Raw genomic sequence first — 22325 nt, forward strand, 5'->3', positions numbered from 1 at the left:
CATGACTCTGACGGCAGAGGGGCTTGGGAATCACTGCTCAGTCTCAGCGCCGGCCCGATAAGGCAGCTGCGGGCCAGCGCACGGAAGTGTGAACACGGATCAGGAGTATCCGCTCGGAAATGTGCAGGGAGGCATCTGAGGCCTTGGGACTGCCCCAGGGAGGCACGGGGACAATAAGGCAGTGTCCCAGTGGCTGGTTGCAAAGCCTGACCCAGGACTTCGTTTCCTGACACCAACTCCCAGGCTCCTAGAGTCACTCCTTCCACACCATCCCCTGGAAAACCCTCCTTCATGGACCTCCTAACCCTCACACCAAAACCCTGGCGGGTCCGATCAGTCTGCCTCCTCTGCTCTGAGTTTGCTGGCTGCGGGCTTAGGATGCTGCACGCTGGCCGGGAAGCCAATAAAGATGAATCCACCCAAGCTGGGAGTGTTAACACATTGTAACCACTGAGCTGCCTCCCGTTCTGTGATTAACACCGGCTGGGAGGCCACTGGTGGTGAGCCAGGCACTCCAGGCAGGCTGGGTCTGAGCCCCAGCCCCGCCGCTGTCAGCTGTGCAGCCACCCACGGACCTGCAGCCTCTCTGGGCCTCAGTTCCCTTATCTGTAAACTGGGCACAACAGCACTCCCCGGCTTCAGGTTGGTGTTTGGACTGAGATAAAGGGGGTGATGCAGCCCCAAGCAGGGCCTGGCATGAGTGGGCACTGGATCAGAGGTGAAGCTGCTAGGGACATTCAGCATCATGAAGCGTGGACACAGGAGGCCTGGGCTTCTCAGAGGGCCTGGGCACCTCAGGCCCCTGCACAGGAACACCTTGAACCTCCCCAGACAGAGGCAGCCAGCGTGTACTTCTCTCCTTGGCCAGACGCACAGGCTCAGTGTCGTTCCGTGTGTGTGTTTGGTGACTATGAGGAGACTTGCCTGTCACTGTGGGGATTCCCTGGCCATCCTGGGCTGGCCAAGCAGCCCAAGTTGTTGGCTGTGCTGGCCACAGCTGGTGGCACTTTCCCTGGAGGAGTTGTTACTGTCAGACAGAGCAGTTGTTACTGTCACGGCTATTCTGGTTTTATCCCTCCCTCGGGGTGCCTGGGATCAACTGGAAACATCAGCTCTGTCGCCTCATTACGGAGCGCAGAGAACCGGGCAGGCGGCGGGGTTTGGATGTTCTCAGCCAGGGCCCACGGAGACTGTCTGGTGCGGTACTCTTACGGTACAGACGGGGAACTATCTCAGAGGGTGGAGGGCTTCCCTGAGGGTGGGTCAGGGCCGCTGGAACCTGCTTCTCCTGGCTGTTTCCCCTGCGCCCCCCCCCCCCCCCGCCCTGCCGCAGGACTGCTGCAGCCAGGAAGGTGTTGGGGGCGGGGCCCAGAATCCTCACCTGGCAGGTGCTTCCGTGTGACGTGCAGACCCCTGGGCCCCGGTGACCGGCTCAGCCTCTGGGGTGGACCTGGGGTCTGCGTCCTTAGCAGATGGTGACCAGTTCTGGAATCACTGCTGTGGACTCACCCCAATTTCCCCAAAGCCCCAGGCCTGTGCTCTGGGCCCCTCCTCCCCTCTCCTGCATCAAAATTCACCACTCGGGAATCCAGCCCCTGATGAATTTGCTTTCATTTAAAGTGTCACTTATCTGGCACACCGACAACGGTGGGTCCCCGATGAAGGGGACAGGGGTGATGTCCTGTCACGGACAAGCACGTGCCCCCTGGACCCAGGCGGCCGGGGCCCAATCTCACACTGGGCACTTCTCGTGGTGTGTCCTCTGCGTGGTTCTTCACTTGTCCTCCTCGCCTTTGCTCCGACCTGGAGGACCAGTGTGGGGATGCGTCCCTCCCGGGGTATCGTGAGGACTAGATGAGTCAGTGTAAAAAAGTGCTCAGGTTAGTAATGAATACATAGTAAGGACTGCGTAAATGTTTGCTGTTATTATGCCCATTTTGCAGGCTGAGACAGTTATGCTGAGAGAGGTTAAAAGACCTTCCTGGGTCACACAGCCACTAAGTAGCAGAGTTGGTTGGGATTTCCGTCCTTGACCCACATAGTCCCTGCTTGGGTGACCTCAGCCTTCCCCCTTCTGCAGCCCAGATGGGGGATGATGACTGGGCGGCAGGAAAGGCGGCCCGCCCCGCCCCGCCCCTCCCCCACACACTCACTCACTGTAATACTCTGGCGCCCCGCCCCTCCACCCCCCCACGCTCACTCCCGCACTCCGGCGTTAGGATGCTTTCCCAGTTCTGTTAGCCAGGGAGGCCGGCTCTGGAAACCAGGTGGCCACACAGCGTCACTGCAGCTCAGCTTCCATCAGCCCCCAAAGTCCCTAATAGGGACAGAGGCTGCTAGGGATGTTACCATTGTCAATCAATCTTAAAAGCCTGATTTAAAAAAAAACAAAAACTCTTTTTATCTGTTTATTTTTAGAGAGAGGGGAAGGGAGAGAGAAAGAGAAGGAGAGAAACATCAGTGTGTGGTTGCCCCTCACGCACACCCCATGCTGGGTACATGGCCCATAACCCGGGCATGTGCCCTGACTGAGAGTCGAACTGGTGACCCTTTGGTTCCCAGGCTGATGCTCAATCCACTGAGCCACACCAGCCAGGGCAAAAGCCTGACTTTTATTATGCCAAGCACTGTGGCCTAAGAGCGTATTTTCAAACAGCGGCTCTCCGGGTCCTGTGTCAACAGGGCACTTCCTTGCCTGGGGAAGGGCTGCAAGGACAGGCATCCTCAGACGCTGCCTCTGCCGGGAGTTTTCTAGAGTTCAGAAAGCTGTTTCTGTGCAGTCCTCCCTCACCACACCCCCACCCCCAGTCTTTCCCTCTCCCGCTGAATTCTCTCTCGGACCAGTCCTGATGGAACTGGGGGACTTGGCTGGGCCTCTGGCTGAAGGAACAGGGTGAGGCCACTGGAGCCCGTGGAGGGTTCTGCCTGGGGCCTGGCAGGCGCTGCACCCACCTCCTCGGGCCGCCCACCCCTCTCCTTCCTCTCTGTGGCCAGGGGAAAGGCAGCTCCATTACCAGCACACTTTTTCTCCTCTTTCATCCCTGCTGTGATAGAATCTGCCCTGAGTGGCCAGTGCCCGGACAGCTCTCGGGGCCCATTCTAATGAAGGTAACTGAATGCCAGGGCAGCTGAAACTGACCCTCTGCAAAACAGCGAGGGAGGGCTGGCCCCAGGGCGGAGCGTGCCAGCTCTTGTTTGCCCTGCCTGGTATTGGAGACAGGCGGGGCCCTGTGGGGGGGGGGGGCAGGAAGAAGAAGGGGACAGAGAGCAGGTTTATTTGGGGTGAGCTAGGCTGGCTCACTGCAGCTTGCACTTGGTGCTTTCAGGAGCTGGAAAAGCGAACAGTAGATTTGGGTCATGGGGTGGGGGTGGGCGTTGGGAAGGAGATGGCAGATTAACCAGAATTCTGATGCCAAATAGCTGGGCCTCAGGGCTCTGGGCCCTGGACTTGGGACCCTTCTTTTCAGAGTTTCTCTTTCCCTCCCTTCAGCTCAAAACCTACAACTGCAAAGCTGCCCTTGGGTAGACACTCATTACCACGGTCCAGAGCTCCCGTCCTTAGACTTGAGAGGCCTGTGGCAGAGTAGAAAGGGCTTTGGCAGGTTACTGAAGCTCTCTGAGCTTTCTCATCTGTGAAATGGGAGAGTGGGTACATACTCTGGTGGGACCAGAGGTGCGGGACCCGAAGCTCTTACGCGTGGCGTTATGTTTGGGGTAAAGGGCCTTTTGCAAGTTTACAAAACTTGTGACCCGTGAGCACACGGTGCACGTGAGGGTCCTGGAAGTTAAGCTTCATTAGCTGCACAGAGAATCCAGACATGCGTGCATCTACCTGGCAGGACTGCAGAGCCCCTAGCGCAGGGCCTGGCCCAGAGCAGGTCCTCGAGTTGGCTTCCCTCCTGGTCACCTCCCAAGGCTGCCATGGGCACCGGATGCTGTGCTGGCAGCACCAGGTACAGTGCCGGCGGAGGCAATGCCCTCGATCATTCATTCCCTCACTCGCCTGGTAGGTAGTGCTCCCATGCACCAGGCGCTGTGCTGGGGTCGCAGAGCCCCTCCCAGGGCTCTCAGTCTGGGACGGGTCACCAGCCCACCAGCCCAAATAGGCAATTCTAAAGGCATTGGTGATGGCGTGAGAAAGCCAGGTGATACCCGGGGGAAAGAATTTTGACTTGGGATATAAAGAAAGGCCTCCCCTGAGACATTAAAAAGGGAAATATTCTTTTTATTCCAATTTCTGCTTCACGTATAGTTTCCCCATGGCCATCTGTAGGCAGTCTGGCATAAGGGCATGCACAGTGACCACCAGGCCCCACTAACAGCCCAGCAGACGTTGTCTTGTTCGGCCCTCTCTCAACAGCTCTCGGTGAGGGGAGGGGCGTGGAGACTCAGGCGGGGGAGTGGTCGCGCTGAGCTGACTTACCTACTGGATGGCAGAGCTGGGGCTGAACCTCCACCGACCGCCTGCCCTAAAGCCCTTGTGAGTCCACCAGGTGCTGACACAGAGATGCACAGGGACACCCTTGCTGGTTCCTGTGACCTCATGACCTGCTCAGAGGCCACACTGCCTACCGCTAAAATGGTTGCAGCCCCCCTGGGGCATCCCGGCCCAGGAGCAGCCCTCCTCGTCCTCAGGCACCTGTACCAAGAGTGCGGCAGCACGGACCCAGCACCCAGGCTGAGGCCACCGGGCTCTCGCTGCTGCACCTGCTTGGCTCACTGATTCCTGCGAGGGCTATTGGCGCTCTGCTACTTGATCCCTTGGAGGCCACAGGCACTCACAGTGCGCAAGATGCTCTTGAACTATTAAGACAAATGTCAGGGTTCAAAAAACAAATAGGAACGCAGAAGGAGCCCAGCTATTGGGCACAGGGAACCACAGTGGGGGAATAAGCTACCCCCAGGCTTCTGGACAGGCCTGGCGGGAGGGGGAATGGGTGATGCCGAGCTTTCTCGATCCAGCGGAGGGAAGCAGGCACACAGCAGAGGGGCTGGGGTGGGGTCGGGTGGGGGCTAACACTTCTTCAGCTCCTGTTGTGTTCCACCCACTCTGTTGGATGCTTGAAACCTGTTTTGGGTGGTCCTTATAACAGTCTATCCCCATTTCACAGATGTGAACACTGAGGCTCAGGGAGGTCAATGAACTTACCAGGATACTTATCCCTGAACTTGACAAGAGTTCACAGGGAGGGTCATTATAGAGGAGAGAGTTGGCCACATGGTGGATGAGTTTTCTATAGAAGTTTTATTTTTTAAGTCAGTTTTACTGTGTTTGAATACAGACACTTTCCCCATTTTTTTTAGCCTTTGTTAAAAGCTGAATCAGATGTTTCAAAATCATGTGTGAAGAAAGCATGTTTGTGGAAGATGGGAGTTTTTAAAAAGTGCCCAGGGTCATAATGTCCGTGCACGTGACTCACTGCCAGAGCAGCAGCGGCAGTGAGCACCGTTGAGGTCACGAGAGCCATCCCCTGTAGAGGCCTTACTCCGGTCAGCCCTCCCCGATGGGAGACACTCACAGGAGAGATGTTGTCATTATCCCCATTCTACAGTTAGCAGAACTGAGGCTCGGCTGTTAAACAGGTTGCCCAAGGTCGCCCAGCGAGGTGGTGGAGCCCAGACTCAGAGCCAGGCCTTTCAGAGAGGGGAGAGGTCGCCTGTCCCCGGGATTGCCCTGGGCAGGACTTGACAGGAGCCTGCGGGCTGGTGAGCTGGGCTGGAGGCACTGGGTGACAGTCTGGTAGTGACAGAGGCAGTTACCCAGGTGCTCAGTGGCAGGCGTGACAGTGAAAGTCACCACTCTCTGACTGTCCAGCCGGCAAGCCCCTGGCCTGGGGCTAAGCTGGCCGTGAGCCCTGCAGGCTGGGCCTGGACTTGTATCCCAAGGCAGGTAGCCCGGCCTGGCGCCGAGGGGCCTCGGCTCCAGCTCTTGAATGCTGAGTTGCGAAGCAGGAAAAAGTGTTCACCTGAGGTCAGTGCCCCAGGCCTTGGCTGAGCACGCCACCCTGGGGCCAGGATGGGGAGGGTGTCCCGGTCCACCTGGAGGATCTCAGGCTGTGGGGGAGACAAACACTTGCAGGACTGGGGTGCAGTGCTGGTGTGGAATGTTCCGGCTGTCCATGACTTCCCAGAACTGGCGAGGGAGAGCTGGCTGTGCCCTGGGGGGCGGGGCCAGCTCGAAAGCTGGTCCCTGAAAGCTGAGTCATGGTGATCACCATAATAGTGCCCACTGCTCTTCATCTCTAGTCCTCCCCCGACCCAGGACCAATCCCAGGTCACGGGAGGCTCCGCCATGCACTCGGTCAGCAATTAGGTGTGGAGCACCATGGGCCCCACTGCCTGCTGTCCACGAGGTCCTTTCCCTCGGGGAACTGCTCTCGGGGGAGAAGGCAGCCCGTGGGCAGGAAGATGAGTCAGTGACTTACCCACCGACAGAGGGAAGGGCTCAGAGGGGAATAAAGCAGGGGGAATCCGAGAGAGTGCCGGTGGGGGTTGGGGGAGTGTGTGTGTGTGTGGGGGGGGGCAAAAGGCAGGAAAGTGCAAAGGCTCTGAGGTGGGAAGGTGTGTGGTTTGAGGGATGGCGAGAAGCCCATGTGGCCGGGGAGGGTTGGAGTGTGGGGTTGGAAGGAGGACCCGGGCACAAGTGTCCGGGGGCACGGGCGGGAGTTCCAGGGTGATTCTGGGCTCGTGAGGCCAGGCGAAGGCTTTTGGCTGGGAAGTGACAAGGCCTGCTTGGAGTTTGGGATAAAGCCCTGGGGGTGTGTGTGTGTGTGTGTGTGAGAGAGAGAGAGAGAGAGAAAGAGAATCAGGGCGATCAGTTAGGTGTCTGTGCATTCACCTGGGGCGGAGATGGTGGCCGCTTGGTCACGGACAGTGACAGGCAGGTGGGAGAGGAAGGGGCTCTGCTGGAGTGGACAGGACTAGCCCTTGTGGGGTGGAGGAAGGAGACTCACCGAGGACAGTCCACATTCTCCCCTGAGCACCTGGGTGCATGTCGGTGCCACTGGCGGAGCTGGGGGGTGGGGACCGAGCGAGGTAGCAGGTTTGGAGGGAAGTTTGACAGCTCACCCTCCCCAGGGGACACACGTCTGCCTGGCCTGAGATTGCAGACCCTCCCTGGGTGCAGCCTTGTCCCACGACTGGTCCACATGGGGACACAGGATTTTGCTTCCTTGTCTCTTTTTGGGGCAACTCTGAGGGGCCATCCTGGCTCCAGAGCACCTGTGGGAGGCCTGGTGTCGCTGCACCACAGTTCATCTCTCCCTGTGCCCCTGCTGCCTTCCTCCTGCCCTGGGTCCCCAAGCCACTTCTCCGTAATCTTCCTCCGGCCACTGGGTACTGCACTGGAGGTCCGGGGAGAAGTCCAGGCTGGGCGCATGGGCATTCGCAGGACGTTCACAGGACTGCAGCGCACAGCACGCGAACATTCGGAGTGGAGGAAGGGTGCTGGGCGGTGGGGGGGGGGGGAGCCCGCAACAGCGCCGGAGAAGTCCCTCTCGGGGAGGTGGAAGGAAGGCGGGAGGGTGGTGTCCTAGAAGCCAAGCGGAGCAAGTGTCCCCAGGAGAGACTCACTGGGTCAAGTGCCACAGTGGGAGTCCAGGTAGGATGGGGACCGTGACTCTCTAGTTTACTCATTTCCACCCCGTGGGATTTCAGGAGAGATTCTGCAGTCAGGACGTAATCTGGTAAGGAGATGACCTGATGGAGAAGGAGAAAGTGAGGATGCAAGAAGTGGCATGGTAGGGTGGGAGTGGGGTGGGCAGGTGCAGGAACTTGAGTGGGGGGGGTCTGCCTGCCCGAGTAGGAGGGTCTCTCTGTGAACCTTGCCCTGTGGCTGAGGCAAAGCAGGTAAGGCGCCTGCATGGTGGGGTGTGCCGACCTGGGGGAAGGGACAGGAGGCAGGTCTCTTCTGGTCACTTCTATAACACGCAGTCCAGCTGCTGGAGACGAGAGGAGAAAAGAGAACCAGCTTAGCCGGAGGCCTGGCAGCTGGGACAGGGAAGAGGTGTGTGATTCAGACCAGCCCCAGGCAAACTCAAAACCCTGGGCTCTGGGTGTCACTCGGTGGGAAAAGCTCAAGGAAAGACATTGCAACAGAGGGAATGGCAAAGGTGACAAGACCCCACGTTCAGCCTGTGATGGAAGGAGAAACAGGGAACATACGTCCTGAGCTACTGCTGTGCTACGTACTTGTCTTGCATTATGTATTTCATTTAACAAGCTCCTCCCCACAAACACCCTGTAACACAGACATAGTGGATCCTCATTTTTGGCCAATTCTGTGTTTGCTGATTAGCCTACTTGCTAAAATTTGTCCTCCCTTCCGCACGCTGTGCCCCCCATCAACACGGGCAGTGCTTTCACGATCCTCTGCGGAGGGACGGACGTGCCCACGGCGGTGACAGTTGGGGTCAGCCGCCCAGGCTGAACAGGATGTTACTCCATCTCGCTTCCGCTTTTTGGATTTGGGGGCTTTTTTTGGTGATTTGGCTGCTTTCAGTGACCCCCAAGTGTGGTACTGAAGTGCTGCCTCGTGTTGCTAAGTGATGTGCCGTGTGGAGAAGGTGTGTGAGATGAACCTTGTGTGGGCCTCAGTGATCGGGCTGTCGGCTGAGTTCGATGTTAATGAATCAACAATACATATTAAATAAGGTATCTTTAAGCCAACTTACACAGAACAAGGTTACATATTGACTGATGGATGGAAATTATGGTCAGAGGCTGAGGGACCCTAACCCCTAGGAGCAGTTGTTGGGTGTTGACTGGTCCGGGCCTGCACAGACGAGAACTGACTACACGCGAGCTGCAGGAGGTGAGTGGCAGAGCTGGGTGCGAACCAGGGCTGGCCAGGCACGGGGGCACTTCACCCCCATGAATGCAGCCTTGTGGTCTGGTGGGACGGCTCAGGGCCTGGCCTGGAAGAAAGGTTTCTTTCTCAGGGCACCCTGAGAGCAGCCCTGCCCTCCCCGCCCTGGCCTCCTCTGGGCTTGGGGCCTCTCCAGGGTCTACCTGAACACAGCAGCCCCTTCAGTCCACCCGGGCTGCGGCCGCAGAGCCTCGCCGGTTTGTGGTTTTCCCTAGTGGGAGGAACACAGGCTCAGTGTTCTGGGGCCAGGCGCCTTCGGTTTCCCTTCCCCGAGCCCTGCCCTGGAAGGGGAGCCACAAAGGAGGTGTGTGTGAGCTGAGACAGGAGGCCGGCTCCAGGCTCCAGACGAGCCCGTCCCGTCCTGTCTGCTGCTGTGGCTGCCTGTTTATGCACGGGCAGCCTGGCCCACCCTGGGTGGGGCCGGGGGAGCTGCAGGCCCGGGGTCCTCTGGGGCCAACCGCTGACTCCCCGGGCCCTGCTCGCTGCCTTCTCACAGTGCAGAGCCCGCAGACCTACTGCTTGCCTGTATGGGGTGGCCTGTGGCCTATTTGCAATTGGTTTTGGGTGTTTTTAAATTCCAGTGTCACTAGGTTAATTTAGGAAGGACACAATTGTGTGGGGATTGTGTTTGCTTTTGAAGTGGAATTACAAGCCCTTTACTCTATGTTCTTCTGGTCTGAAAAAGATGTAAAGTTGTCTTTATTCACTAGCTTCCTTGTCAAAAATTATACTCTTCTCAGGAAGGGGGTAAATTCCTGAGAGTAATGACCACCACCCCGGAGTGACCTTCTCGTAGGTCGTATTTACAGGCTGAGAACCAGGACACCGGGAGACCTCACAGGACTAGAGGAGGGGCAGTGACCATGTTGGGGGAGCGCCTGGAGGGCCTCAGGGGCCTCACCCTCGTGGAGAGCCCCTGTGGGCAGGTGGCAGGCAGGCTGCCTTCCAGAGCAGCTCTGAGCAGGGTATGGGGTGACCCAGCAGTGAGCACAGCCCGACCGCCAGGTTGTGCGGTTGAAGAAGGGTCCTGGGCTTGGAGTTAGAAGAGGCGGGTTCGGGACCCCACCACCCTCCCTGATCCAATATAGATAGAAACCATGGCTTGAGAATGCAGCTGTTAGGGCCGTGGGGGCAGCATTTGGACCCCAGCATCTCAAGTACAGGGTCTCACTGGTAAGTTTGCACACCTAGCACACACATGTGTACATCTGGTGACTGCACAGCCCTAGGAGTCCAGGGGTGCTGTGGGGGAAGGCTTTACCTGGTAGGTCACACCTGAGTGGGGTTTTGAAGGATGAGGAGGAGTTTGTTTAGTGGACAGAGGAGATAAAATGTTTGATAGTGGCTCTGGCCTTGTAGCTCAGTTGGTTAGACATCATCCTGATACACCATGGTTGCGGGTTCAATCCCCACTCAGGGCACATGCCTGGGTTGTGGGCCAGGTGCCCAATAGGGGACGCATGAGAGGCAACCACACATTGATGTTTCTCTCCCTCTCTTTCTCCCTCCCTTCCCCTTCCACATGGGAACACGTGGCTCCCACCCTACATGTTTGGATTCAGTTGCTATGAGGTCTGACCGGGGCACTGACTTGTTTTAGTTCCCCAGGCGAGTCGGTTGTGCAGTGCAGTTTGGGAACCACTGCTTCACCTTCCACTCCTAAAAGTCTGAGACGCGGCTGCCTGGTCTGGGAGGAGGTGGGGAGCATGGAGAGGAGGGTGGCGTATATGCTCTCCTGGTTTTGCGGTCTCCTGACTTTATGGAGAGTAGAGGAAAGAGGAGTTTTTCCTCTGTCTTCACCAGATCAGGTCAAAAAAGCCGTCCGACTGCCTCCTTGCTGCCACCCCCTCCTCGTAGATGGTTGCATGAGTCAGAGGAAACATACGTTTTCTCACCATTTTCCCTCTTGTTGGGTGTGTATGAGTAAGAAACTCCATTGTGTGCACAGCCTGACAAAAATAGAGCTTGGCCTCTCCAAACACTCTCGTCTGGGGCCAGAGGCAGTAAGACCTGGTCCCACCCGTCTGCGTAGCACCCAGCCAGACGCTATGAGGGAGCCCAGCCCCAGGGGCAGACTGATGATGGCAGCCTGGCCAAAGGACACGCACCGACACCAAGGCGTTTGCCAATGGAAAGGGGCTTCCTTTCTCAGGATGCGTACCCGGGTCCAAGGCCTGTTCACGGGCTAGCCTGGGGTTGTAGAACCAGAAGGGATCTTAGCAACATGCCATCCAACTCACGGCTTCCAGAGGAAGGAGTGGTCCCAGATGCCCTCCTCTTCCCCGCCCAGTGCAGGGCCCTTGGACAAGCCCCCGCTGGAGTGGAAGGACTCTGGGATTCAGGCACCCCACCCACTTTTTCTAAGTGGGAGACTGGGAGCTACTTCCTCTCAGGGTCAAGAGGCCTCTGCAGTCCCTGGGTCCTGCCTGTTTCGTTAGTGCCCGTTTCCCCTTCTGAAGCCACTGCGTAAGGCATCAGAGGTTGAAGCTGTCCTCTGGGGTGGAGAGCCGAGGCAGCGTCCAGGGCTGATGCTTCCCAACTGTGGAGTCCAGGGCCCTCGACGAGTGAGGTGGGAAGACAGTGTTTGCGGCAAAGCTGAGCCAGCTGTGTGGAGGGCTTTCCCACGCAAAGAGCAGTCGCTGGCGACACTGTGGTCGGACAGAAATGACGTTCAGTGTGACAGAGTTTGACTGGCGTTGGCAATCCTGGTTGAGGCCTGAGGCCCGAGGCCCGTCTGGGCCAGCACTAGACGAGTCCTGAGGCTTGCCCCTACCCCTGGCTCTGCCACTGACTGACTCTGCACCTGTGGGGAGGGAAGGCTGTTCCCCACCTCCGAGGCTCATTGCCCTGTTTGGGAAGGAATGGTCATACCACACCAATGACCTGAAACACTTTGAGAGCCACAGAGACCTTTGTCACCTGAAATCATGTGTAAATACTTTGTTCACATGAAGTCCACGTGTAAAGCGGACAGAAGTGGAACTATTGCTTACCTGGAGCATCTCCCCTCTGCAGCAGGGTTCCCATGGAACCCTGAGGAACCCTGTTTGAGAACCACTGGACTTAATGCTTTTTTTTTTTTTTTTTTAGTGCTGTTATTATTTGTGCAGCTGTTTTCTGTTTGTTCAGTTGGCTGATTAATCTTGGTTGGCATCAGTTGCTTGGCCAATGTTAATGCTTTAGTCATGACCAGAGAGCTCTTTTTCTTTATAATGATGCCATATATGCTTAGCCCACCTTTCCATATGGCCCCGACCAGCTGATGCTGAGCTGACTCCTGCATGGTGACAGCAGAAGGAAAACAGACATAGGTAGGTAGCTTTGGTACAGAGAGAACTTTCTGTTCTTTTTCCTCACCTGGATCTCCCAAATGACCGTGTGCTTTCCGCCCCCATTAGTTTCTAGACAACAGTAACTCCTGCTTGTCAACATTCTACGTGCTTCTCTCTGGCTCTGGCGTTTCAACATCATGGGAGTATTCCCATATCTATAATGGCAGTCAGTTTTGTGACATTAAAAAAATTAATCAGCATGACTTGCCCTCTGAAAATTATTCTTGGATCATTCCCTGGGAGAGAGCTTCTGTTTTTAATGAGATGGTTCTTTCTCCTGAAAAGGCAAGACAGACCCTCGGTGGACTCATCGTGCTGGGCGAGCACTGTGAGGAGTCCATGCCCGGCCACTCCCCAAGTCCCACCTGCCTTACCCCATCGGTAAAGCATCCCAGTCTAGTGGAGAGGGGCGGGGCCTGCACTGTCGCCAGGAGCCCGAGTTTCAGTCCCTGCCCGTCTGAGATACCTCATTGTGTGGCTTTGGACAAAGTCCCAGCCCCCTCTGATCCTCTTCCTTTCCACCCATAAAATGGGGAAGAGTTCATTAGATATTTATCAAGAGACTCTTCGGTTAAAATGGTTTGATTCTAGGACATCTAAAACACACCCACGCTAAGGGATCAGGGTAGCTAACGCAGGGGTCCATTTGCCCCCAGGCGCGTGACTGTGCTTGGGAGGCAGGGCTACAGTTCTTTCTTCGAGTCCCCACTTGAATAGAGGACACTGAGTCCTTTGGGAGCCCTGGCTTAGGCTGAAGCCCTCAGTTCCCACATTTCTTTTCAGACACAGCCTCCCCCCATCCCCCACAAAAAAGGAATGTTCACTGCTTCCCTGAATCATGTGAAAGATGTCAGGGCTCCTCCCAAAAGCCAGAGTCCTAAATTCTCCCACAAGCTGCTTCGGGGGCTAATCCTCCCCTCAGCTCTTCCCAGGCTCTTGCCATATTGTGATTGATAATGGCTCCTGTTTATTGAGCACCTGTTATGTGCCAGGTCCTGTTTTATTATGAGTCCTGATTACTTCTATGCTCACAATAACCCTTAAATATATAGTGCTATTATCTCCAGTTTACAGATGAGAAAATGGAGACACTGGGAATTAAACTTGCCTAGGGTCATCCAGCTACAGGGGCATAAAGCCAAGATAGGACCCTTGGGTCTGGCTCCAGGGCTCATGCTCCTAATCACTGAGCCAGACTAGGGCTCGTTCATGCTGCTGGTAACAGCTAGGGGCTACTGGTTGTCTAGCGCCTGCAGCGTGGGAGGCATTGTACTAGATGCTTGTTTTATCAGTTCATTTAAACCTCACAACTGCAAGAGGAAACGTCTTGTTTCCATTTGTAGAGGTGGAGACCGAGGCTCTGAAGCAGTAAATGACTTCCCCACTACAAATCATAGAACTGGGCAGGCTTCAGGCTCAGAAGCGTTCATGCTGGCGTCTTGGGACCTTCCTCTCTGTCATGATGCTTTTTGCAGCAAATACCTGAAGACGCTCCTGCCCCATTACTTTTGAGGAAAGTAGAGAGGAACCACTAGCACTCCTGCTCTGAGGAGCTCTTAAAGTGTCAATCAGGCTGTCCCTGGTGGCAGTGGGGAGGGGACTTGACAAGGCTGGCTGTCTCCCTTGACTTTTGCTGGAACAATACCAGGAGAAGCAATTCTTACCTTGGGTTTCTGCCACTCTTCTCCAGTTCTGGGTGATTCTGTCATGTGACCTGCCTCCTGGAGCCCTGCAGTCCTTAGGGGCAACATGAGACTCAGAAGGGAAGCGGGGAAACCCAGATAGATCCCCTGGACTCAGACACACCCCTGAACTTTCCAGAGGGGGCTGAGCTAAGGTCTCGGATGGAGCTGGGAAGGCATATATGAAGCAGGCCCAGGGTGCATGGGCCCATTCTAGTACCACACCTTTGAGGAGTGCCTAGAATGAAGTGTGCCCACTGTGCCAGGGTGCGCAACTGACTTGGCAGATGCTGCCGTTCCCATTTTGCAGATGAAGACACTAAGTCTCAGAGAGGTTATATAACTTGTCCCAGGACTCACGGATGGCAAATAGAATTCAAATTCAGGTCTGTCTGAGTCCAAAGCCAGTGCCCTTTATGATACACCACGGCACTCCTGTTTGTTAGGGACTCTGTGGGTAGACACAAGGAGTCTGTGGCCTCCATACATGGATCTCTGAACTGTAAGGCACAGCAGTGGCGGTGGAATTTCCACCTCAACCCCATCCACTCCAGCCCCGCCTCACTGGAGCCCTTGCCAGGAAGTCCACCTCTGGCTAATGCTGTTCTTTTTGGAGAGCCCCAATGGGATGCTTTGCCTCAGAGGCCGGCCCTGGTAAACAAAGGGGCAACTGGTAATTTATTTGCAGAGATATTGGGGAGAAGAAATTTGAGAGCTAAGAGCCAGAGAGAAGGGGCTAGAAAAGCTGAAAAGCTCCGTGTGTGTGTGTGTGTGTGTGTGTGTGTGTGTCGGTGCTGCTGACAGCATCCAGCTGGCCACAGGCCTTGACCACACCGAAGTGCTACCTGGTTGGTCAGTGAGAACTCAGCAAAGGGGGAGGTGGCTTCATGTCAGCCTGGGCCAGAAAATAGGAAGATAAATGTGCTCCTCCCCGGTTACACAATGCAGCAAGTCAAAGGGAAAACACATTTGCAACATTTGCTGCTTGCATCTTTGCCTTCTTTTAATCCAGAGCATAGTGAAGAGTTAGGAGGGGAGGTGCTTTTTCAACATAAAGTAATGTATTTGCTATATGATTCAACAGGAGGGGACCTTCCCTTTTTGTTTAGCTCTTGCTGCCTCTTGGTTCTTTGTATTACTGGGCTGGATATAAAGACAGCTTTGACTCTATCCAAGGGTGTCCATCCTTTGGCATCTCTGGATCACACTGGAAAAAGAAGAGTTGTCTTGGGCCACACATTAAATACACAAACACTAATGAAAACTGATGAGCAAAAGAAAGGTTTTAAGTAAATTTACGATTTTGTGTTGGGCTTCAATCTTAGCATCCCGGGCCGCAGGTGGGACACCCCTGCTAAAAAAAACAACTGGGAAGGTTGAGGGTGAGATTCAGGATAAAATTCAATTCAGGAGCCGCCAGACTCAGGCTGCTGGTGGTAGTGGTGGTGGAAGTGGTGGGGTAGAGACTGGTAGGTCTTCGGGTTCGCGAACGTGAGCCTGGAAATTTTGGCCAGACTCTCGCAGTGCGGCGACCACAAACAGTGAGAATAAACTAGAATGAACAGCAGTGGCCACAGAGCCCGCCAGGCAGGAGCGCGTTTACAAATGCCTTCTTCCTCAAACCAAAGGCCGGGTCAGCTGAAACCCGGGCGGCCGTAACCTCACCGCGCCGGTTCCTGAGGGCCGGGGCGAGCTTCACCCGCTGAAGCGCCGCCTGGGAGGGATGGCCCTTGAGTCCGGCCTGGCTGCCGTGAGGCCATTGGTCAGCGCTGCCCCAGCCACCTGCCTCTACCTTAGGGGGCGGGGCTACCTGGGCCCGCCCCCGTGGCTGGGGTTCCTGGGCTGTTTCCTTCTGTTTAGGCCCCGCCCCCGGCTGCAAGCCCCGCCCCTTCGATTGCCGCTCCGGGGCGCCTTGTGATGTCGCGGCAGCTTTGATACAAAGAACCCTTCGGCCCACGCGGGTCTCCCGGCAACCGGCGCGGGTGGGGGCGGGGCCGGCGCCTTCAACTGGGGCCGAACCGAGCTAACTGCCGCGGCGAGGTGCGGGCTGTTCCTGCTTTCTCCGCGCTGCCCGCCACGTCCCTTCCCACTCCGCTGACCCGCGTCCGCCCGCTTCTCGCCTCTCGGCAGCGCACCGACCCGCGGCCAGACCGGGGATGCGCACTCCGCCGGCCCCCGGGAGCCAGGTAAGCGGCGGCCGAAGGGCTCGGGCTCCTGGGGCTCCGGGGACGCGCACCTGGCTCGGCCCGCAGCCCCTGGGCCAGGGAAGTTCCCGGAGCGCGGGCTCCAGTTCCTGTCCCGGGAGTGTCCGCCCTCTCGGCCTTGGCCGGGGAGGTCGGGTTACCTGCACCCCGGCTTGCTAGGCCACAGCGGAGAAACCGCTGCCCACTCCGGGCCCTCTGCCTGCGCCCAGGTTCGAGAGTGGGCAGGACTAGCTGCTGGGCGCGGAAAGAGGTGACCGCCTCTCTCTTAGGCGCAGTTTCCAAAAGTTGTTTTAGGGGAATGTAGTTGCCTGTGAAGGGGGCTCGTTTGTCCGGACACCTCCTTCGGGACCCCCTCGTCTCCCCTCCGCTCCCAGCGCGCCTGCTCCTCCGAGCCGGGTGTTGCCGCAGCTCTGCGCTTGCCCCCGCCAGTCCCGAAGCGGGCTATGCGCGAGCGAAGTTTTCCCGCAGTTCTTCGAGGCTGCACCAAGCCTGTTACCCGGCCTCCCTCACCTCTCCGAGGGGCTCTGCCGGGCAAGAGGGAGGGCCAGCCCAGTTAGGGGTTTGGGGACAGGGCCCTGTCCTTTCCCAGCCGAGATGCTGCGGAGACCCGAGATGTGCGCGACTCCTACCCCTTCGCTCCCCAAGAGCCAGCGGGTCCATCCCGGCTGTAGTCACAGTGGCTTCTCAGCGGGCAACAAGGATCTTGGCGGAGCAGCCTCTGGACAACCGTGTCTGTGCTGTGGGAACCTGATCCCTATTCAGCCCTGGACTTTTTTTCCTTTTCATCCATGCACACCCACCAATGTACCTGCTTCCCCATTTCCCCAGCCCTCTCTTCCACAGATGGCTAAATGTGTGACACAATACTTGGCCCTGAGGGACATGTCAGTGTTCTTTAACTGACTTATTTCTAGGTCACCTTCCTTAACTCAGCCTACGTCCTGGTGTAGCAAACCAGTGGTCTGGTTTCTGGTTTCTGGTGATCCACCACATCTCTGTCCACCCTTCCTGGAGGCAGCTGCTAATCGCTTGGCCTCCTGGGAAGGGGGTGGGGCTGGCACATCCTCTGGGGCATCCCCAGGTTGTTCCCCTGGTGAAATGTGGTTATAGTGATGCCAGGTTATGGAAAAAGGAATCTCAAAGGGGAGGGTTACTAGTTGTGTGCCTCTCAGACCTCTGCCTCTGAGCATCTCTGCAGTGGGCATCTCTGTCTCCCCTCCTCCCTGTAACCATCCAACTCAGCCTGGATGGAAGGAGTCCTATGAGTCACTGCCATTGACTGGGGTCTTGCCACTTGCCCAGCACCAGCTTACCCAGACAGACGGGGCCCAAACCTTAAACCGCTAAGCTGGTTCTCATGAAATGCTAATTATGTGTCCAAGGGCTACTATACACACCTGTTTCCCTGCCCTTGATGTTTGCAGGCAGTTGGGAGACTGAAAACTTGGGTGGAATTGCTCCCTGCCGAGCTTCTCTGAGCTGTTAGGTAGGTTGTTTTGAGTCGTCTCCTGAGGTCCCCATGAGGCCCCCTGAGTGTGGCCCAGGGGAAGGAGGGAAGCCAGTGAAGAACCTGAGACTTGAGTAGTAGGTAGCATAGCTTGGGCAAGTGCCTACTGGGGGACAGTTTTGTAATTTTGGGCACCCTAGGCTTTGGTGGAGGGGGTAGGGTGGATGACTAAGGCCAACGTGAGTGATAAGAGTGTGTCTAGGGGAGGGACTAAGCTAGCCAGGCCAGGTGAGCAGGCTGGCAGGTGTGACCTTTGTCCCAAGGAAGAGCAGTAGGAGAGACTACCTAGAGTCTATTTATGGAAATGACTTTTAGTTGATTGCAGGAAGAAAAGGGAGAAGAAATTAGGGGGCCTGGAGTAGCCTGCCCTGAGGAGGCAGTGGGCTGCAGCTTGAGAACTTCCTGCTGGATACTCCATTGCCCCTCCCCAGCTCTCCCTCCCACCTGCCCTCTCTTCAGAGCATTTGTGCCCTTCCCTAAAGCACACTAGCCTCCCCCTATCAAAGTGGCTGGAAACTTCCTTTCCAAGGGCTGAAGTGCCTTCTCTGGTGGGGACTGTTTTGCCAGGAGACACACTGCACAATTGATCCTGCTTTGAGGGGCTTCGCAATTTCACTTCACTTTATATTGTGTCGGCCAAAAAATCATTTATTTTTATCCATAAAATAAAAGACATGGTTTTCGTTTTTATCAATAACTTTATTGCTTTGGATATTTTGAGTATGTTGACTATGTCCTGCGTGGTATAACATTGATTGCTCTCAATTACTGTCTCAATTTGATCGCTGTCAACTTCAACCAGCCTACCCGACCGTGGAGCATTGTCCAGCGAGAAATACGCAGAATGCAATGTCACAAACCACTTTTGACATGTTTGATCAGTCACAGCACCTTCTCCATACACTGCACAAATCTTTCCTTGTGTTTCAGTTGTGTTTTTACCTTTCTTGAAATAATAATGCATAATATGCGGAAAACATTCTGTTTTCTTCCATCTTCAATATTAGAATGGCTCCACAAAAATTCACCAATTTTGATTACGTTTTTTTAAAACACATGCTGATATGACAGCTGTCACAATACAGTCTAACAAAATCATTTTGAATGATATTACAGACCACCTAATGCTACTAGAGCCATCATACAGAAAAAATGTAACAGACTTTTTGGCCAACCCAATAGAAGGGGAGGTTTGTGGTCAGCTTAAACTGTTAAAAGGCTGAGAATCAATACCGAAGTAGAATATGGGCGTCTTAAGCTCTTTCTTTGCAGAGGATTGACTTGTATTTATAAAAGCATTGGCATTTCCTCTGTCTTTTAGAATACCCCCATTCATTTTCTTGGGGGTAGAGAGAGAAAGATGAGACTTTGTTTTGACCTTGAAGAATAGAAAAATTAAGGTGTTTTATATTATAGTGACTGTGAATTAAGTTTAAGGTTTCAGGAACTTGTACATTTCTATATTATACTCTATGGTAGAACCTTCAGTAAGCAGAGCACTCTCAGGTTGCGCTAAAGAAAATTTTTAACTCTGTAGAATATATAAATAGCTGGAGTTGGTAGCACCTCATTAAAATCTCTTTAGGCACACTCCCGTTTGATTACTTCAGGAGTTATATGCCTGTGTGGGCTGGCAGTGTCCTCTACCAGATGGCATTCCAGGGTGCAGACCCTTCCCCATTTTTGTTTGCCCAACACATGCCTGGCACAGCGATTTCTTTATTCAACAAATATTTGAGCGTCTGATTTGTGCTCGATTCTGTGCTGGGCACTGGAGATTCTGCAGTGAACAGCAGACCGCAGTCCTTGCCTCCATGGAGCTCTCACGACGGCAGAGGGGCAGGCACACAGGTGGAACCTGCAGTGTGTGGGATGGCAGGAGAGGAAGCAGGGCAGCGTGGGAGCGCTGTTCGAGGTATTGTTTTTAAATGGAGTGGGCAGGGAAGTCCTCACTGAGAAGGTGACATCTTGACCCAAGAGGTAGAGCAACTGCAAAGTCCCTAAGGTGGGACCACGGCTGGTGAGACGTGTCCACGGAACTGCCAGGAGGCTGCTATGATTGCAGAGTGAAGCAGGTAGAAATAAGGTGGCCGCCTGATGCAGCCAAGCCACAGCCCAGCATCCCAGGAGGACAGTACAGTTGATTCTAGAAATCCATCAGCACACGATGCATTTCATTGCTCTGTCCAGTTCAAGCTGGAGCTGTTGAGGGATTTAGGTATTAAGGCGTTTCTTGAAAGAGGTGTCTGTGTGTGGTCTGGCTGCCTGTGGACTTTCCTGCCCTTAGCCCTGCCCTTAGCCCAGGGCCGGATCAGATAAGCTTGGTCACATGAGTGTGGAAACAGTTCTTGCCAGACTCTTATTTCCACCACACAAATCAATACCCACAAAACCCACCCAGATGATGCGCACTAAGCTGGCAGAGTCGGGGCGATCTCCCTGTCCCCACCAGTCAGTGCCATCGGGGCTGGGCGCCTTCAGCACTTGAGGCTCACAGAGTAACCGGCAGCCTGGGTTTGTGTGGCTCTGGCCAGCCCCCCCAGGGCTCTGTTTCCTCATCACCTCCTTGAGCTCCTGACCTTCCTGAGCCTCCTGTGCCCAGGCCCCTCTTTTCACTCCCTCTACCCCTTGGCAGTGGGAGGCACAGCCCTGGGCCCTGGTCTCCTAAGGAGCGTCTGTCCAGCCTAGGCCCCAGAGTGTGGGTGTGTAGAGGAAGCAGAAAGTAGGCAACGAGAACTGTGTGCCTCCTCGGAGTGTTGCACGGAGGCCTCAGGAGGCAGCATGGTGGTGCAGAGCTGTAGGGTCCAGGTGACCTCCGGCCCCAGCGCTGTCCAGCAGGCCAGTACTAGTAACCCCACTTCTTGATGTCTGTCAAGAAATGGGAAGTTTTCTGACTGTTGGGCATATTTTTTAATGGATTCAACATGCTTCATCGTCCCAGAAAAGTGGGTTCTTTCCTTACAATGTAAACATGATTCAAATGAAAACAAAAACTCTGTAGCTGTTATTGTTAATATCTGTGGCTCTGCTCATGAGAACGTTTCTTTTTTAAGGGATCAGAAAGAGGAAGACCAAAACAGAACTCGAGTGTAGGAGTGTGGGTGGGAATTCTTATTCTTGAGTCATTTTTGTCACCCCACTCTGTGTGTTCTGCAAGCCTGGTACACATAGAAAGAGAAACCGAGTTTCAAGCGGCCTGTGCTGTCTGTGGTGGGCTTGGGGTCTGCTCTTCACTGTCTCCCCCTTAGGATAGGAGAGAGAAGGTGCAAACTTGTCCTTCCTGATTGCTGGTTTTCCCGGGAGGAACGCCTACCTCAACACACCAGTACCTTCACCTCACACTCAGTGCCTGTGAAGGGAGAAGAAAATGCAGAGTCAGAAAGTGCATGGATCTGGATCCTGGCTTTGCTGTTTGCTAGTCGTCGCCGTTGGGCAAGCTGCCTCACCTTTCTGAACCTCGGCTTGCCCATCCGTGGAATGGGGTTGATAATACAACCCACGTCATAGGGCAATGGTGAAGAGAAAATGAGCCACGTGATCTGAGCTGCTAGAGCGGGTTTGATGCTTGGTTGGCAGATGATGGGCGGTGAGGGAGCTAGAGAGGCAGGGTAGTGTAGTGCCCAAGAGCCTGGACTCCGGTGGTCTGGCATCTGGGTTCAAATCCTGGCTCGGCCAGTTGCTGGTTGTGGAAGCTTAGGCAAATTATTTTAATGTCTCTGTGCCTCGATTTCCTCATCTGTGAAATGAGCAGGATGCTAATAGCATTTCCCTCACATGGTTGCTTTCTGGATCAAATATGTAAATGTATGAAAAGCACTCAGAACAGTGCCTGGCATGGGAGTGAGCTGTTAATTTAGTTCCTACAAGCTCCTACCAGTTTGAGTCTTGTGGCAAATAACCTTAGCCCCAAACAGAGTTTCTCACAGGGAGGATGTCAACACTGAAACGGGAGGTGGCAGGGGCAGTTATAGGAGGTGCAAATTCCACTTCCCCAGCTTCTGTGTTTAAATAAACCAACTCTACAGCTGCAGACTGGGGGGGGGAGGGGTTGGGGTGATATGACTGGTGCCCGTGTGGCAGTCTGAATGAGATGCAAAGCATGCTCCAAGGTGACAGCCATCTCCCCGGGGCTTGAGCTAGGGCTGCACCTACTCCTTCCTCCCAGAGGCTACCTGCTGTGCCAAGCCGTGGCCAGTCTGCCAAAGAGACCAGGGCTGCACCCCGCCCACCTGCCCTACACCTGCAGCTAGGGCCTGCCTCTCCGTCCACCTGTGCCCAGCTGGAAAGCCAGCATGGAGCAGAGCTGCCTGCCTGCCAGCCCACAGCATCTGCCTTATTAAAGCACTGCGGCTCTGGCTGGCTGCAGGCCCCAGGAGACATGGAGGGGAGCCAGACAGAAAGGTGCAAGCTGTGCAGCTAACCCGGCATGCTGGGTAGTTTTCCAAGGAGCAGTCCTGCCTGTGCATCCAGGGTTCCTCAGAGGTGTGTGGCTCACCCAGCTTCATCTTGGTGGAGGGTGGTGGTCAGGACAGCCTCTGCCCAAGTAACCTTGCATTGATGGTCTCCTGGCAAAGCGAGAGTTCTCGTTGACAGGGCAGGTCTGGCCCGCACGTTGCTGTGTGATGATCTGTGAGACTGCATTGCTTCGGGTGCTGGCAAAGGGAAGTCTCACAGCAGCAGCGTGTGTGTCTGTGTGTGCATGCACTTGCACACGTGGAGTTGTCGTCTGCCCTG

The 22325-nt window shown here is 55.3% G+C and overlaps 1 protein-coding gene across 2 annotated transcripts in view; it reads left to right on the forward strand.

The window, feature by feature from the left end:
• Positions 1-22325, forward strand: part of RAB11FIP4 (RAB11 family interacting protein 4) — a 104287-nt gene that overhangs the window by 49080 nt on the left and 32882 nt on the right. Inside the window, exon 1 of one of the 2 annotated variants that reach the window (XM_045836486.1) lies at positions 15782-16066. The exons of the other annotated variant lie outside the window; for it this stretch is intronic. Coding sequence (XP_045692442.1) covers positions 16037-16066 — 30 coding nt within the window. The 5' untranslated portion in view covers positions 15782-16036. Of the gene's footprint in view, positions 1-15781; positions 16067-22325 lie in introns of those variants that run through there. 2 annotated transcript variants of the gene reach the window in all.

This window comes from Phyllostomus hastatus, unplaced genomic scaffold (genome assembly GCF_019186645.2).
Source record: "Phyllostomus hastatus isolate PE091 unplaced genomic scaffold, TTU_PhHast_1.1 phas_contig_210, whole genome shotgun sequence".
Taxonomy (NCBI): Eukaryota; Metazoa; Chordata; class Mammalia; order Chiroptera; family Phyllostomidae; genus Phyllostomus; species Phyllostomus hastatus.